At 38.1% G+C, this 18,318-nt stretch overlaps 1 protein-coding gene and 1 long non-coding RNA gene across 5 annotated transcripts in view; one reads left to right on the plus strand and one right to left on the minus strand.

Moving 5' to 3' along the window:
* The first annotated feature begins 3,956 nt into the window (after positions 1-3,956).
* Positions 3,957-18,318, plus strand: part of G2E3 (G2/M-phase specific E3 ubiquitin protein ligase) — a 37,782-nt gene continuing 23,420 nt past the window's right edge. The window contains exons 1-10 of one of the 4 annotated variants that reach the window (XM_077323016.1): positions 4,033-4,066; positions 4,806-4,898; positions 6,389-6,551; positions 8,041-8,127; positions 9,060-9,112; positions 12,320-12,417; positions 13,164-13,265; positions 13,970-14,094; positions 14,709-14,871; positions 17,793-17,899. In XM_077323016.1, coding sequence (XP_077179131.1) covers positions 9,079-9,112; positions 12,320-12,417; positions 13,164-13,265; positions 13,970-14,094; positions 14,709-14,871; positions 17,793-17,899 — 629 coding nt within the window. In that variant the 5' untranslated portion in view covers positions 4,033-4,066; positions 4,806-4,898; positions 6,389-6,551; positions 8,041-8,127; positions 9,060-9,078. Of the gene's footprint in view, positions 4,067-4,805; positions 4,899-6,388; positions 6,552-8,040; positions 8,128-8,579; positions 8,782-9,059; positions 9,113-12,319; positions 12,418-13,163; positions 13,266-13,969; positions 14,095-14,708; positions 14,872-17,792; positions 17,900-18,318 lie in introns of those variants that run through there. The other 3 variants (XM_077323015.1, XM_077323017.1, XM_077323014.1) reach the window with 3 other exon arrangements.
* On the minus strand, positions 5,050-8,453 carry LOC143830480 (uncharacterized). The gene is made up of 2 exons (XR_013228474.1): positions 8,313-8,453; positions 5,050-5,243 (listed from the first exon to the last, which is right to left on the minus strand). It is a non-coding gene; the product is annotated as an uncharacterized LOC143830480 (long non-coding RNA).

The following is an 18,318-nucleotide window of genomic DNA, read 5'->3' on the forward strand; positions in this document are numbered from 1 at the left end:
ATTGTGGGGAGAGGAAGGGAAAGCGATTGTAAGCCACATTGAGACTCCTTTGGGTAGTAAAAAGCAGAGTATAAAAACCAAGTCATCTTCTTCTAAAGGCCTGTATGATTTGAGACTAGCATACCTTAGGAAATGCCTACTTCCATACAAATCTACTCAGCCACTGTAGTCATCTTCTGAAGCCCGGCTTTCGGGGTCCCTGTTTTATAAGGATAGACATGTGACAACTTATGAAAAGACCTTCTTGGCTATGGGGCCATAATTATAGCACTCTCTTCCCAGGGATATTCATCTGTCCCACTCTGTCACTGTCTTTTACCAGGTGGTACAAGCTTTTATTGTATTTTATGTGTGTTGCTAATACCAACTTTTCATTGGTTTTATTATGTATTTTTATTATGTATTGTTTTAATTGATAGTTACCTTGGTGACCCTGATTGGGGAGAAAGGTGGGATTTAAGTACTGTAAGAAACTAAATAAATAGCATAAGAACAATCCTTTACTGCCTCTAAAATGGAGTTTGCATGTGTGTAAATGACACCAGTTGTGGCCAATTGAGTTCAGATTGACCAAAGCCATCTGGTATATTTATTTATATTTATAGATTGCTTCAAGTGATTAGAAATTGAGGAACTTATTGAGATAACTTTGAATTAGTCTGGGCACAACTTATACACAAATGCTTAAAAGATTAATTAAACGACCAATCATATTTCTCAGAAATACTAATTTGTACATCTAAAATTAAATATCCTTCTCTATATAAATTTGCAGTTTTGTAGATCAATTTTATAGTGAATGCCACTTAGATTACTGGTACAAGAAAATATGGATTAGATGCAACAGCATCCCAGTGTCTACTGTCTTCAGTGGATTCACATTTAATTGGCTTCCTGATAAATCTGAACACTCTCATCCAGATGCATCAGAAAAGAAGCACCATTAAAAGTGTGAACCAAGGAAAAGAAAATGAAGAACAATTGAGCCAAGTCCCTGTTTCAAAGACCAAGGAATGTAGCAGGATGATGTTGCATTCATATAAACACATTATGCTTGTGACCCATGTTAGAACAAAGTAGCACAAATGTACAGGCAACATCTGAGCTCTCCTTAGTGAAATCGCGTGGTCACACAGCGGGGGAAATATCATTCCCAGTCACTGCTGTTCACGTAGCTACTTATTATCCGAGCAACTCTGTAACAAGAGACTTGAAATTGCTGTTTTGTGGAAAAAATCCTGCTGCTAAGAAGGTGGCATGTTTGAATTTAAAAGGCACCCAGCACAGTCAGAGGTTATTTCAGGATCAAAACACTCACCCAAGGATGTAAGAATATAACAGAAGAGATGTTTCTTTTAAAGTTATGTTCTGTGGTAAACATCAAACTGTTATACCTAAGAAGTCCTCTGCTGAAAGTGAGGAACTGAGAAATTTAATTAGCCCAAACTAGTAGGGAAACTTGGGCTTTGCATATTTTCCCTATGCATTCATTATCTATTGATTAAGTAATTTTCTATCCCATCTGGGTCTTAAAACCAATAAGCTTTTCAACCAGAAAGACATCAATATAGCAAAAAGTTATTGCTGTTCAATATTCATTAAAAACAAATGATGTTTAATTACAGAAACTATATATTTGCATACATCTAATGTTATATTAAAATCCAGGTCTGCTAACAGAGTAATTAAATGATAGTTAGAAGAGCAAGCAGGCTTCTTATTCAAATGAGGATCCAGCAATTTTCTTCTCAGATCTGAATAAATTACACAGAAAAAGAAGAAATGCTCAAAAGTTTCTACAGAAGACTTATGGATGCAACCTCTAGATCCTCTTTCTTGGCCTGTAAATCATCCATGTAAGACAGCAAGAGGTATATTCATTCTTGCAAGGGGAAAAATATCTTATAGCACAGCTCCATAATACTATAGAAATATGGTAACTGATGTTGATTAAAGTATGAATATCCAAAGTGCATACGTGCCACTTCCCTTCCTGAAGAACACAGCATTCTTCCACCAAATGGCTGCTAACCAAACTATAAGCACAGTTTTCCATAGGACCAAGAGAGTCACAATCCAAATTAGTATAATTCAAAATAAAAAAACTTATCTATCAAGAGACCTTGAATAACCACAGCAATATTTATAGCTGAAAATAATTATATACCACATGTCACTTAAAGCTCAAAGACTGACCAAATATCTTTAACAAAATCACTATAACAAAAAAGATGGACATGGGAGGAGGACAAACTTCAAAAACAAAAATTCAACAATTCTGTGTGTAAGACTAAACCAACAACACAGAATCTGAAAAACAAAAAACAGGACCCTAATTACCTGGATAGCTGAGATTAGCCCTGCCTCATCAGATCTCGGAAGCTAAGGAGAGTCATACATGGTTAGAATTTGGATGGGAGACCATCAAGGAAGTCAGGGTCATGACATCTTGGCAGGCTATATCAAACAACTCTGAACATCTCTTCCCTTGAACAACACCTAGGCTTACAATAAGTCAGCTGTGATGATATATATGATAATTAAGACACAGTACATTATTACAATTACTATAGTTATTTGATTTGTTACAGAAATAAGGCAGCCATTTTCAGCAAAAAAGTGACTCAAATTACATTATATATAGCTTATAAACAGTTAAAGTAATAGAGAACCAATAACAAAACCAAGAAACTCAGATTTACACATATATATGATCATTCAAACCTTTTATTTATATTTATTTTATTTATTTCTCCACAGTGAAAATCCAAAAAGCTTCTCTTTGAAATAACAATTTGTTTAGATCTCAATAGTAATAATACCTAAAACATACTACCTCAATAGCCCAAAATACAACATTTCTAGGTTTATATTGTTCCCAAAACTGTACCCATAGAACCTCAAATGCCAGGATGGGAACTGTCATAAATGTAGGAATAGACAATCTATTCTATTCCTAATACTATTTTAATATTAAAACATATTTAGATAGCTTATTTTTATTGCTTTTCTCCTAGTATTTACCTTTAACTCATCTTACTAACCAGATAAGCCATCCCAGTAATCTTTTAAACATATCCATGTACTATTCTTTGATCCTATTTTTCTATTCAACATGCTAGACCTCCAAAAACCTCCCCCCTCCCATGTATATCACTTGTGGTGCTCATTCTACGAAGACATGACTTAACCTTATCAGTTTGATAAAATGAGCCATTTAACAATATTCAGCTATGGAAAATAATAATCTCCTTGGAACAGCTATGGAACTTAGGTGTCAGATTTATTTAGGATACTTTGTGATGAAAACATTCAAGTCAAAGTTCCTATTACAAAACATTTGCATATACAAAACGGAAATGCCTCCACGAATTTTTAATACTTGTTTTAAAATTGGGAAAATGTAATGTGTGTTGCTATCTACAAATTCTAAAAGACAAACTATTATGTTATGGTTATATAAGGACGACCAGTTTTAGGTAACAAATGCACCTTCGCGATGCAGAGCATTTTTTGTATGCATTAGGATGGAAGGAAAAGCGGCACTTCATCCCTCTTCCGTGGGGTTGCCAGGTACCTCCTGGCCACCGGCGCGGGATGGGGAGCAGGGTTGCCAGACTCAGGTTGGAAACTCTTGGAGATTTGGGGACACAGCCTGGGGAAGATAGTGGGGTACAATATCCTAGAGTCCATCCTGCTAAGCATCCATTTTCTCTAGGGAAACTGATCTCTGTGGTCAAGAGATCAGGAGTAATTCCAAGGAGATTTCAGGCGGGTAGAATGCCACGCCGCTAAGACAGAACTAGCCAAGCGCAGCTAGTCACCGGCCGCGTCCCGCCGTTTAAGACAGCTGCCTTCGAGCAAAGGATCCGACTCTAGGCATCTCTAGCTGATCTGTAACACTAGTCGATGGGAGCCATACCGATCCGTGGAAGGCGGGGCTCAGCTCGCTACATCTTTTGTGACGTAGGCGGATGTTGGAGTTTGAATGCTCCGGCGGTTAGGTTGGGTCGGATTGGACTGCGACGGGCTGTAGAGGTTGGCTGGCTGTCTGGCGCTCGGGCAGGTGAGTGAGCGGCTGACCCGGAGAACCTGCGGACGGCAGAGCGGGCGGTCGGGCGGGTGGTCGGGGGGGGGGGGGGGCGGTCCGTAGAAAGAGACACGGCCTCTCTCCAGCTTTCGCCCCTCGCAATCGCGTCTGTAGGCTGCGGCCGTGCAAAATGCCCGGGACGGAGGTGGCCCTCGAGAATGCCCCTCCCTTGGGGCGAGAGCTCTGCAAATGCATCCCTCGGCTACTTGGGAGTAAGGCTCCTCTGAGTTTTACGCCTGAGGAAGTGAGCCCACGGATGGGGCGCTACGACGGCCCTTGCCTTCGGGGCCTTTTGTTCTGCGTCGCTCCCTCCCTGGACGTCGTTCTCTTTGTGTGTGTGTGAGAGAGAGAAGGCTTTTTTCACCCGTCTCGGGGTAGATAGGTGACTTTCCAGCAAACACATCGCGAAGATGCAGCTTCCCCTTTTGTCATGTGTGAGGTAAACAAAGCTTCTCCCAGCTGTGGCTATATGCCAGCTCTCAAAGCTTCCAGAAAGACTATGGGGGGGGGGGGTCTGGGCATGTGATGTGAAAACTTCCCCGTTGTCTAGAGTTGCTATTTTATTCAAGGGGCAGACCGTAAGCCCCATTCAAGCGCCTCTGGCACTTTCCTTGGGGTCCGTGTGCTGGCATTTGCTTTGCTGCCAGACAGGTTGTTGCTCACTGTGAGGCTCTGTGCAAGGCTCTTCTCACTTGAACATCGTTCTCCGTTCTAGAAAATGAGCTGAAGCTGTGTATGTATTTCGCAGTCTTTGCTGTTCTCTGAGTGAGGCTCTCCAGTTACTCTAAAGCACCTCATAATTCTTGTGGTAAGCTGTGTCCTTCTTCCTAGAAAGGATCTAAATTATTGCTTTGGTTCCTAAATTCCCAAGTTTATACCAAGGTTGTAAATCCTAAACATGCCAAGGTTATTTATCCTAAATGTGTTTGCCAGGAAATGACGCATTGAACTCAGTAGAATTTAATTCTGAATAAATATATTTGGGATTTGGCTGCAAGACTTTAAGATGTGTTCAGGAATTTGAGGTCTTTTCAGACTTGCCATGCACAGTGAACGTGAACTGATAGTTGTCATTAGGAGTTGCCATTCACGTCAGTGAGCATTTCGGATGAAAACTGAAGATGATTTGCTATACAAATATCCCAGTGGTTTCCTGTCAAGAGATAGCATTAGACTGTCACAAACCACAATGTGAACCTAAGACCTTTTTATATTTAAATTCAGGGAGCGTACCATGAAATAGTACACACTGGCTTTGTTAGTACACACTGTCTTTGTTACCTATTAATAGAATGGAAAATGAATCTGAAATTCTCCCTTTTCCCCTTGTTTTGTGTATTTGGTACACTGTATTTAAATCTCACTTTTAATGTATGGCAATCTAGGCTTGATCTTAAAATAGACTTTGTTAGCTATCCAAGATATGTATCATCTTTAAAAGTTGAAGCTTTCTTTTCATGACTATTTTCAATTGCTGTTGTGAACTTCAGGCTTTATTTTGCTTATTTGTCTTGAAATATTTATGTCCCATCATTCCCTCTAACAGTATCCCAAAGCCTACAAGAAAGGCATTACAAAAAAAAACAGAAAAGCAGCTGGCTTTATAAAGAGGTGCCAACTGTTTATCTGAATTGTAAAAGTTTTCCTTTCAAAGCTTATATTGAAAACACAAAATAGCTGTATTTTCTTGTGAATTTTAACTTGGTAAAATAATGCTAAGTTTCAAAATGGTCTTGTACTGATTCTAATTATTTATTTAAAATTTTCGTCTTATTTTCAATTTCTTCCCAAAATCTACCAATGCTATTTTTCTACAAATTATTTTGCTTGTATCATTAATTTTTAACTCATTCTTTCCTTATATCCCACCCTTCTTTCAGTGAGTCTGCAATTATGTATATTTTTCCCTCTCAAGAAGCCTTTGAAGGAAAATTAAACAGAATGAGATCAGTCCTATGTCACTCAGTAAATTATTTGGCTTGAGACGGGATTCAAATGCAAATCAACTTTGTTTATAGTACTGGCTAACTTGATACTTGTACCTAATAGCAGTTCTTTGCTGCAAAGAAAAATCCTATTTTATTATTTGGGCATTATGTGAATATATGATATTTAACTAGTTGCTGGATTTAGAAAGCCTGATTTAGAAATAAAAATGCTTGAGGCTGTACAGCATTGAACAAAAGACAGAAAAGCTGCAGATAAGAACATTCAAAGGTGTATTTTCCTATTGGGGAAAGAATTGAGATGGGAACAAATTACAGCTGTAACCACCTATTTTTTCTCTATTGTCCGTAGGTGCTGTTTCCAGACATATTAAAATGCTATAGTCTTTGCATATTTGTGCAAGGAAAACTACCCGTACAGATGATATTGTTAAAATGCTTAACATTTGTGGGTTTTAAATGCCACTGGACGTTATTGGGAAAAGAATATCTTGTCAGTAAAAACATCAAAAGAGGTAAAGGCTATTTAACTTCTTGAAATCAGTGAGTGAAGAGAGTAATATTACTGTATTTCTTACATTAACATTGGGTATTACAATTAATTGTAATATTACAATATCCAGACCTCTAGGTATTGAAGCAAGAGAATAAAACAGGCACTCTTATTAACTTCATATTTTCCCTCTCCTGAGAGCTGATGTAGTGGCTAAGAGGGTGGTAGTGAACTGAAAAGTCCCTGGTTGAAACTTCACCTCTTCCACTAAGTAGCTTCAGGGAAGTATCATCTGTAGTAGAAAGTCCACTGGTATATTAATGCTGTATAGAAAGTAGAATGGTATTAGATTATAATAAATAAATTGTGGTATTAAATACGTATAGCTGCGTAGTGTAAGGTGACCAGATTTTAACATTGGTAAAGCGGGACACCATTGACCGGAGAGGTTCTTGATTAAAAATTTGGTCTATATGGAGCAACATAAATTTTCATAGAACGCAAAAATAGTATTGTAATATATATTCTTTTAATTTCAACATAAGTACAATTTGCCAGGTGACCCCAGATGTCCCTCCAAAAGTGGGACAATCTGGTCACCTTAGTGTAGTGTGATGTTGTGAGAAGGGAAATGTGAGTATAAGTCTCTGTCTAAAGCTAGAGTTGGGGTTCAGATCCTCCCGAAATCCATCATGTGATCTTGTTGCTACTAAATAGCTAATTACAGCAGGGAAAAGAAAAACTGGAAGGCCTAGCAGTGATGCATTATAAAACAGTATAATAAAATATGTCTGCATCCTCCGATATGGTTAAGGTCTCTCAAACTCCAGGGGCATACCAGTGACCTATAGAACAAGGGTTTAATGCATTTCCAAAACAGCATAGTGCTGGAACTCACTGAATTATTGTGACAAATGAGATAGTTGAATGCAGTACTGTGGTCTGTCATGGTGCTTTTTAATGAGTAATGAATATGATCTGAGTCTCTGACCAAAATACAAGAGAAGTATATCTCCAAATTATTCAAATAATGGTTGCTATTCCTATGTGAAACTGGAGACCGGAGACTAGCCACAAGGATAAGGTGACCAGATTGTCCCACTTTTGGAGGGACATCTGGGGGCACCTGGCAAATTGTACTTTCGTTGAAATTATATATATATATATATATATATATATATATATATATAATTACAATACTATTTTTACGTTCTATGAAAATTTTTGTTGCTCCATATAGATCAATTTTTTAATCAAGACACCCCCCCCCCCCCGGTCAATGGTGTCCCGCTTTACCAATGTTAAAATTTGGTCACCTTACAGAAGGAGAAAATAGAATTGTAGTCAACTGTATGTATCAGTATGTATGATTAAAACTCCCCCAAATCAGCTTTATCTGGGATGTTGCTGGTGGGATGGTATAAAAGAATTTAATTTTAAGATGCAACTACATACAAAGCACAATGGATTTTGCTTCCCAAACCTATAATTCTGTTTGTCTAATGTCTTAGCCACTTAGATGGAACAAGACTGATGAGTGACCTCATATTAGGTGGATCACGCTGGAGTTCTTGCATACTCAAACTACTGTGAGATCTGTGAGTATTTCCAAAGAACTATGTATATTTCGCTATTCATAAAAGGTTAAGTCATTTTATAAACTGATATAACATAAAAACTCCCTCTATCATTAATCTAGTTTTACAGTGAGAATAGATTGTCAATCCAAGTTTGCTATAAAAAAACAATGACATTTCCCCCCTCACAGTTAAATTATCTATACCTGCTGTTGTCCAAGGATTTTCAAGCAAAGTACAAATTACTTAATCTTCAAATAACCAGGTTAATCACCTCTAGTGGTGCCTAGAATTGGCATCCTGGAAACATGAAGGACCACCTTGTAAAAACAAGCGCATTTCTAATGCCTTTCTGGATTATTCTGATGGCAGCTAAGCAACAGCCATTATGACCTGTTTTCCTCAGAGCAACAGTGTTTGTGAACTCATTGCCAGAAAGTGTATGCTCTCCCATCCAGCTGTTTGCCAGTTGACACACTACAGCAGCAGCAACAACTTCCCTCTCATTCCCTTCCCCTTCCCCTCCTTCCTTCTTTCTCTTTTTTCCCCTTCTTCTTGTTCTCCTCATTGGTCTGAATGAAAAAAGAATTTCCTTCAAATCACAGAGACCAAATTGCTAACAACAAAGATATTAAGAGCTGCTTCTGGATAATTTTATACCATCAAAAATATAATGTATTTGCTTTTTATAAAGTTCAATCATTTAAGGGGGGAATTTTCATTGTTATTAACTGTAAAAATAATGGAAATTTTCAGTAGCCCAGATTTTTTAAAAGTTGGATTTGACTTATGAAGAACATGCATATAAACAATTACTATAGTAATTATAATAAACAGTTAATATAGTAATTCTCTATCTTCCTGCTTAAGGCCTGTAAGAGAATATTGTATTATTAAGTGATATATTTGACTAAAATTAGTGTGATACAAGTAATGTCCTTTCGCCCCAATAGTTTGAAGGAGAAAACTAGGATGAGTGAGAAAATTGGCTGCCTTGAGAACCTGCGTAAGTAGTCTTTAAACATGTATCTTAGATGTGCCAAACTGATGCTATTTGAATATTAAAAGCTTCTTTCTGAGACTTAAAGGAAGATGTGCTAAAATCATTGCTTGGTGGTAGACATATGAGGCTATGGGGATCTTGCACATTAATGTTACAGTAAGAAAAAATGCATTAACTAAACAAACTGGTTCATTTTACATTGTGTTCATGTATTATCCATCCTAATATATTATGGTATATCCTTCCTTTGTAGACCCTTGATTGAGCACAAATTGAGCACAAATTATACAGTCCAACTGATACCCCATTCTTCAATGATATCTCCACTCAGTCAGTTGTGCAAAGTACTAATACTATGTATAAAACTAATATTTGTTTACAGTATATATGTCTCATAAAGTGACTTACAAAACTTTATGAAACTTAGAATAAAAATAAATGACAGGTGCTTATATAAGTACAAAAATGGTACTGCAGTGAGCCCAAGTTTTTATTTCCAAGTTTTGTCAGTTTCACACAGTCCACTAGTAGTATCACAAAGTTCCCTCTCCAGCTCTTAGACATGTCTTCCAGTTAACCAAGTCCTTGAAGCAGATACAGATTACCAGTCCTGTATGAAGCTGCCAGTTTTGATCTGTTAAGGAAGCCCAAGAATTATTTTCTGATGTTGACCTAATAGGTACATTTAACTTTAAAGGACTCTGCCCTCTTCTGCCTTCGTTGCATTGTAGAGGCACTGCAGGTTCCTCAAAGTTGATTGAATTATGTTATTTTTCCAGGAAAACTGTTAAGCCCAACAAATGTTTTCTCGGGAACCATAAGATTTATTAATAGTTGTTTTAAGTGCAGGTTAATGATGGACTCTTGTATCACCAATACAAAAACAACACCATTTATGCAACCAAATATCATAACAACTGCCCTGTAGTATGGCTACAACTGGCTATTTAAAGTAGTTTTAACTTATCTGAGTGTGATCTGGCCAGAATCTTACTGAGATCCATAGAGTGTTCGTACGATTTCAGTGTAAAAGTCCTGCATCTCCAAGTAAAAGGAGACACATAATGTACCTATATATCGATTGAGTTTTTAACTGGGTGAAAAGTATGATAGAGAACTATAGTGTAATCTTTAAAAACAATGGTGAAATCCACTCCATGCAAAAGCACATCAGGGCAAGACTGCAGAACCCTGACCTGGTTGGTTAGTTTCCTGCTTACCTACTGTTGAACTTTAGCAGCTAAGCATTTGCCATATAATGCTGGCTGCCGAAGTTTGAGGCTAGTTGAGTAGGAAGATTTATTTATTTATTTATTTATTTATTTATTTATTTATTTATCATACTTCTATACCGCCCTCCCCGGAGGCTCAGGGACTAGATAAGTATCTAGTCCTGAACCTGAGTAGTAGAGTGTAGGGAGGGAGGCTGTAAATTGAGCCCCACAGTTTGAGCACCCTTAATTGTATTTTAGTGTGCTTTTATAGTATTTTATTGTGTTAATACTATATGATGTTTTAGCTACTATCATGAGCCACCCTGAGCCTTCCTCATGGGAATGGGAGTTATATAAATTATTATTAATTTAATAATAATAAACACTGCATGCTCCTTATCCTATTTTCACCCTTCATTCTAGGATACTTACCACCTTCATGATTGGAAATCCTTAGGGAAATTCACTATTAGGATTAGAGAAAAGACATTCCATCTATCTAATCCTAATAATTATATCCCCTCTTCCTCAAAAGTCCTTACATTTATTACTTCCTGTAAGGGAAATAAATATGAAAGGGAAACGGATACATGAAGGCTTTGCATCCCTACTATGTATTCTTTCTGCCAACTCCATTAAGCTGTTAAAATAACCCCTGTTTATATTTGAGTTCAACCTCCCTCAACATTGAGTGATTCCTAAGGGGCAGTGAGCATGCTCACTATTTGTTGGTTCCTTTGGGACTTTTGCTTCCTTTTCTAAAATTACTAATATTTTCTGCATACCTGGGAGTATACTCTGGCTATGCCAAAACTTCCTACTTTATCCATTGGCATCTCCATTTCACTTCCCTTCGAATGGGCTGTCAAGTTAACAATAAGAAAGAATAATTAGTATTGTTTTCTCTTTTGAAAGAGTTTAGTAGTTGACTTTGAAGGGCCATGTCTCCAGTTGAAGAGTTGGAATTTTTCATGACGTTAAATGGCTCTTGTTAGCATAGCTTTAGCCTCATCAGTAATTATATCTTTGTGATGATGATGATACGGAAATTGTGGTATTGATTTTTTGGGGTTTTTTCCACTAAAGTGTAGCTGTGCAGGTATGTCTGGCATTATGACATCGCAGAAAGAATAATAGGAGACTGATACTTATTTTGTAACACTCAGTCCTGTATATTGGTCCTTAATATTGCTTCTTCCGCTTTTTATGGTCTGACATCCCTAATGTATCTTGTTTAAAAAAACTGGAACAATACTAACTGAAATCTTAAAATACTTTGCTTCTTCACATTTGTTTGTGTTGTTCTGGGGAAAGACCCACAAACGTTTTGAGCTTGCAGCACCTTTTGAATTCTGACACTGGTAGGCACAGCCAATATGAAAATATTTTTAAAAATCTGCACTTCCAATCAAGCCTTTCTGGGTAAAACCCTTACTTGGACCCATCTGCTTTCTAGCTATTTGGCAAGCATGGGGAAGATGTCAGTGGGTGATGACATGGGCTCACATTGGAGATCCCTGCTTGAGATATTCAGAGTAACCTGGAATTATAATTCTTAAATCACAATGTTTAGGGTCAGCTTTGCTTTACTGTCTCTATGCATAATGGTGTGTCCAAGCTCTTCTGTACTACATGAAAGAAATCATCTTTGAATTTTAAAGGCCATTGGTATAGGACAGTTTGTTCCTTTCCTAAACATCTATAGTCTGTTCTCAGCATACATAGTCATGTGGAGAAACTGAACTGTAATCCAAGCTGGGTTGTGTAGTACACCAACAGCAATCTGCAATAATAGCAACACATTCTCTGATTTTACAAATAGTTGTAGCTAGATGATGTTAATAGTGCATTAAATCGCCATTGAAAATATTATGTACAGTTTAGGTTGCACTGTATTTGAATGGTATAACTTGTTGGCAGTTGCTAGACATCTTTTTTTAACTGATATTTCATAGTGACTACAATAATTTTAAATTAAGTTTTTGTGCTATTTTAGCCTGTGACTTCTGTCAACGGACTGAAGATTGTCCTGAAAAATATGGGGAAAAGAGGACATATGAGGAATTCAATCTCTCTGTTCATTATTACTGTCTAGTAAGTAGTTCCTTTTTACCCTGCAAAATTCTGGGTTATCAGAAATCCTAATTACAATCAGAAATGCTGATAATTGGAAAACTCATTGTCAATAAAAACCTCATTGTCAATAGAAACTAATGGAGTGGTATTTTTATCTAGAATTGTTCCATTAATTTTATTTTGAAAAGTATGCACATTCTGTTCTTGGTAGAGAGTCATATGTGATATGAATCAGAAACCCACTGACAAGAGACAACAGGGTTACAGTGCAGGCCAGGCTTTGCAATTATTAATATTTTATTATTTATTTATGTTGTGTATAGTCTACTTTTCCACTGGAACTCAAGGCGGATTACAGAGCGTTAATACATTAAATAAGTTGGAACATTCACTAAACAATGAAATAGGGCTTAGATTTTAGAGCCAACCAGAAATCTGAAAAACAAAACTGATGCAAAGCTCAAGTATTAACAGTACACATTACATAGCAGAATCTAATTTACAGCACAGTAATATAGACCAGTCCCTAATAATTTGTACAAGTAATTGTAATTGTTAGAAAATCACTCTTGAATAATTCAGTTTTGCATAGTTAGTGGAGAGCCAGGAGAGTGGGAGCAGGGATTTTCTTGACCTTCTCAGACAGATAGTAAAATGGGAGTGATACATGCTCCAATCTGGCTGCCAATAATATGTTTCTGCGTAATAATGTTTGAAATGTACATTCAGTGTCATTGTCAGTCATTTGCTCCTTTTTGTCACAGTTGCTGTCAAGTGGGATTTGGCAGAAGGGTGAAGAAGAAGAAGGTTTCTATGGATTTTTAATTGAAGACATCCAAAAGGAAATAAACCGAGCTGTAAGACTGGTAAGAATATATCTTCCAAGTCTTTGGATCAGGCTAAAACATGCTCTGTAAGAGGGACATAACAGTAGGTATGCCAACATAATATAAGGAAAGATAAATGTTGGCACATACCTACTCAGTAAGGCTGTGGTGTTGCCACAGTGTTGTAGGCAGTATTCTTCTGAATAACTGTGTTTATAATTCAGAAGTAAGTTCCATTTACCAGGTCATGTAGAAAAGATTACATGGTGAGAAAATTAACATACCATGGATTTTCTTTCACTTGAAAATAATGGGGTTCTTACCACTATTTCTGAAATTAGTAGCTTCTAACTTGTTTCCCCTGATACAAGATATGGGAAAAACCCTTCTGCTTTGAGGTATCCTGTAACTGGATGATCATTTTTCACTTTAAAGACATTTGTATCCAGGATGTTTTGCTTTTTCAAAATGAAGGTACTGTTTCAGAAACATCTAGTTATATAATTCGTATAAGCTCTAGAACAGGGTTCTCCAATATGCTGTGCATATGCACCATAGTGCCTGCCAGTTCTTCCTTTTGGGCTCACCAAACCTTTCAAGAAACTGGGTTGGGGCCATTGTAAGATAGGACTTTTTACTGTAAATCATTCCTTTAAAACAAGATGTGTCACAATGTTTTGTAATTTACACTGAACTAATGTTAATCTGGTCAACTAACGTCAATCTAACATCTGTCTTTTTAGAAGTGTAATATCTGCAAGAAAAAAGGTGCTTCAATTGGTTGCGTGGCATCCAGATGCAAGCGAAGCTACCACTTCCCTTGTGGAGTAGAAAGAAAATGCATTTTCCAATTCAGGGAAAATTTTCCGTAAGTTGTAGTAATTCTTTTACCTTTGTATTGGATGAATTAAATTATAAATTTGCTGAAAAGCTGAGGATCTAACAGGAGACATCAACGTTTTCTGACTATCAAGTTTATATACTGTACATATACATATTATTGAAGCTAAGGGAAGCTGCCCATTTCAGAAGGGCAACAATTAGTCCATTTCAGCAAGATTTGATGGAATTTTATGTTCTGCATGGCATGTTACACACCAACCATTATCTGTTGTATTTCTTGTCCTTCTGTCTTCACTCCATAAACAAAAATACTTGGGTTTTGCATTCTGTATTTGTGCTACACATACCTCCTTTCTAGAGCGGTTGCTTTAAACATTTAACAAAATGGACTCTGGCCCATGAAAACTTGCTTTGAAATATTTTCCCTTGTTTGAGGGAACAATCGCTTTTTAAAACTAGCAAACCCTGAGATGCAATAACCAGTAGATTTTGAAATCTTCCTGGAAAATATCTTTTCCACATCAAATATTAATGTAATTGTAGGAAGTGTTATTCTTTAGTTTTAATATGGAGTACAAACTTTGTCATGGTAAGAATAAATATTATAAGACTAAATGGATCTCTGGCTCTCTTTTTAAGATCGTATTGTTGGAAACATCGACCTGTTCAAAAACCTTCCTCAAACTCTAAAGGATCTTCACAATGTACAATATGTTTGGAGGTGGTTGAACATTCACCGTCATACATCATTTTGACAACTCCATGCTGTAAAAATGCCTGGTTTCATAGAGACTGTTTACAGGTAGGCCACTTTGTGTTTTACACACTTTGTATTTGGCTTGTAAAATAATGGAGTAGAATTAAAAAATGGTAGCAGATTCTGTACTATTTGCCATTGAAGCAAATTAAAATTCATGAACCTTTACCAACTCTGGAATGGGCAATCCCAGGAAATCTGGGAGAAGTCTATGGGGAGGGATCTCAGCAGAAGATGTAATACCCTAGTATAGGCCCTTCTGGTCTACATTTGGAGTTTCCCCTCATTTGCTTGCAGGCCAGATATGAGCCATGCATGGTTTAGCTCTGGCCCCTGGACTGCATGCTTGGCACCAGTGTTGTAGGCCATAGCCAATCTGCTTTCTAGGTATGTCCATAACTAAAAGTTGTTCTTCATGTCCTCTGTGCATCACATACATAGAATCATAGAATAATAGAGTAGCAAGGGACCTCCTGGGTCATCTTGTCCAACCCCCTGCATTTTGCAGGACACTCACAACCCTATCGTTCATCCACTGTAACCTGCCACCTCCTTGAACCTTCACAGGAATCTCAAGTGTCTGTGTGCAGACCCTTGGAATCTATAATCTATAAGAATGGAAGCCTCCTTACCCATAATGGCTGTTCCTCCTTACCCATAATGCCTGTTCATCATGTGTACCTGGGAAGGCAGAGCCATGTTCACCTATCAGTTGTTCCCTAACCGCCACAGCAGCAGCTGCCCCTCTTTCTCAGTGTCTTTGAGCTATCTATTTAAATGTTACAAAAGAAAGGGCCAAAGAAAAAAATTACTTAATTGTGAACTGCATATATTGCATGCCTATGGCACTGTTTACAACATTTAAGAATTGTTCGGCCTGCAAGGGGAAAGTCCCATCCATAGATGGACATTGTCTTATGTTTGGGTGGGGGAGGAGCATCAAATGGACTTCTACCAGCATTGCCTTAAGTGTATAAAACAAGCTAGATGTAATCGTGATAACTAAAGACTGTGTTGTGGGAGAAAGCTCAAATGACTGCATCCCAACAGTGCACTGACAACATCAGATTCCATGGCATTGGTATCAAGCAGTTCAAACCCACATAACCCTAGTCTAATCAGCAGAAACAGCTCTTGCGCAAGAGAAATCGGCTGAGCTTTATGATACAGGTGCAGAAGTCAAGGGCTGCTAAATGTTAGCAAGTGATCACAAAAAGTAAAATAAAGCAAACTGGAGGGCAACCTGCATCCACTGATACTTCAGTGATACCCCAAATTTCAGATCCAGTACAGGGCAGAGAGGTCCAAATAATTCTTGGAAGTCTTCCAGAAGGATTAATAAGTGAGCAGTCAGGAACCAGAGAAGTTTTATGTGTTCCCACCTCTGCCTATGATGTTAAAAATGCTTCATAAAATAAGGCACTGTTCTGGCCAAGATGGGTGTGGTATCTGACTCTACTAAATATAGCAAGGGGTTGTATCTGCTGCTTCTGAGAAATAGTGATCTCAGGAGAAGGAAAGATACCGGACCCAGGTATGACTGAATTGCATCCAACAGCATGAAGAAGCAGCTTTCTTGGCCAGATTAGGTGTGGAAGGTGTTGAATAATGCACAGACGCTATCAGCCAAGAAACTATGTTTAGTGGATGCTTTTTGTAGCATATACAAAGGTTTGGATCCACCAGTGTGCATCATAATGAGCCTATTTTGAAGATCTTTGTAAAGGTGGCCATGTGGGCACGTTCTTAACCATTCATAAGATATTATCCAATGGATGCTAGAGCAAGGAGAGGTACAGTGTTTGTTTCAAACATTATCATAAATTGGTTGCACAATAGCTTGTGCTTTGTTATGTTGCAAAAAAAGTTGCATAGCACAACTTTACCTGAGGTTTTAAACTTGCTAATCAATCCCATCTGTGTGGTTCGTAGAGACCTCAAAGAAGTAAAACAGAAGTAAAACCTGTAACATGTTCTTCAGCTGGTCATCTGTGCAGTCACAGCCTTCCCTACCACAGTTGTATATTCTAGTTAAGAAGAACTGATGGGTGAGTGTGATTCTGCCTACTGTAGGTGTGCATGATGAGCAGCTATTGTGGGCAGAGAACTCTCTCAAAGGTTAGGAGGCTATGCATGTATATGTTTGAGATCCCATATATGTAACTGCACAGATGACCATTTGAAGAACATTAGTTACAGTTACACAATCTTTGGTTTTGTTCTCATTTTATTCAGCACAGCATTGTTTCTTGATTGGCCATGGCTACTTGCAGTATGGACTGATGCAGATTGAGAAGTTAATTTCCTAGAAAGGCCTACAATGTAGCATTTGTGTGTATACCTGAAGGGGTGTAGCAGTCCTTGTATAATTTTGCCAGCTTAATCTTTAACCGCTCCTAGCAGAGCGGATAAATTAATTCATTAAGGGCGCCAAAGGTGGGCCCTGTCCATGATGAGGAAGGGTGCCCATAGGTCCCTTCCCCAGGACTGACAATCGGGCCCTCCAATTGTCCCTCCGATTGGGCCCTCCTATTGTCAGTCCAGCCGCAAGGGACCAATTGCGAGCCACACGCAGTGCGGGTCGCAATTGGTCCCTTGCCGTTGCACCTCCCGATCTGCCCCCCTTCCTCCTCGCCCGCAGCCGCCCACCCGCCGCCATAACTTGCCTCGCCGCCACCACGCAAGGTCTCTCCTCGCACTGCCGCCGCCGCCAAACACACTCCATGTCCCCAGATAGCCTGCGCTGCGGGGGGGAGTTGAGCCGCACCACGTCCGTATCGGGCCCGCCAACTCCCAGGGCCCCACTAGCACCCGTTGAATTCTGACTGCAGCGGGCTTATTTACTAGTAATAGAAGAAATTGCAAGTGTAGCTGCTAATAGCTATCTTCAAAGGTATGCAGTAACTGTCCTCTCTTTAGTAGACAGCTGCTGTATTAATCACCATTCTCTCTCCCTCTTTATCCAGCGTCAAGCTCTGAGTGCAGGAGTGTTTTTCTTTCGTTGCCCAGTATGCAACAATAAAGAGAAATTTCAGAGTGAAATGTTTAGAATGGGTATTCATATTCCAGAAAAGTAAGTACTTGTCAAAATAATAATGTCTAGAATATTATCTGAAAGTAATAAACTGTCTTTCCTCCCACTGGCATTTTGTTATTTACATTTTCTATAATATTAAGGCAAGATGAAAATAGCTTGCTAAATTTTATCAAATATGTATTCTAAGTTCCGTGTAAATCTTTATAGAAGTTCAATTGATGAGGGATGAAGATACAGAGCCCAGTTGATTCCACCCTTGAAAACAAGATCTAAATGCATTCTAAAACTAAGGAACATAGATCTGATTAAATCCTTTGAGACATAAGACTAATATTTTCTCTTTATAGATAATTATTACAAGCAGGCAGGCAAAGAGAGCAATAATCATGTATGGTTTGCACAGATATAATATGAAAACATGGCCAAGGAAAGGGAAGGGAAGAAAATCTTCTTCT

The sequence above is a fragment of the Paroedura picta genome, chromosome 2, assembly GCF_049243985.1.
Source record: "Paroedura picta isolate Pp20150507F chromosome 2, Ppicta_v3.0, whole genome shotgun sequence".
NCBI classification, from domain to species: domain Eukaryota; kingdom Metazoa; phylum Chordata; class Lepidosauria; order Squamata; family Gekkonidae; genus Paroedura; species Paroedura picta.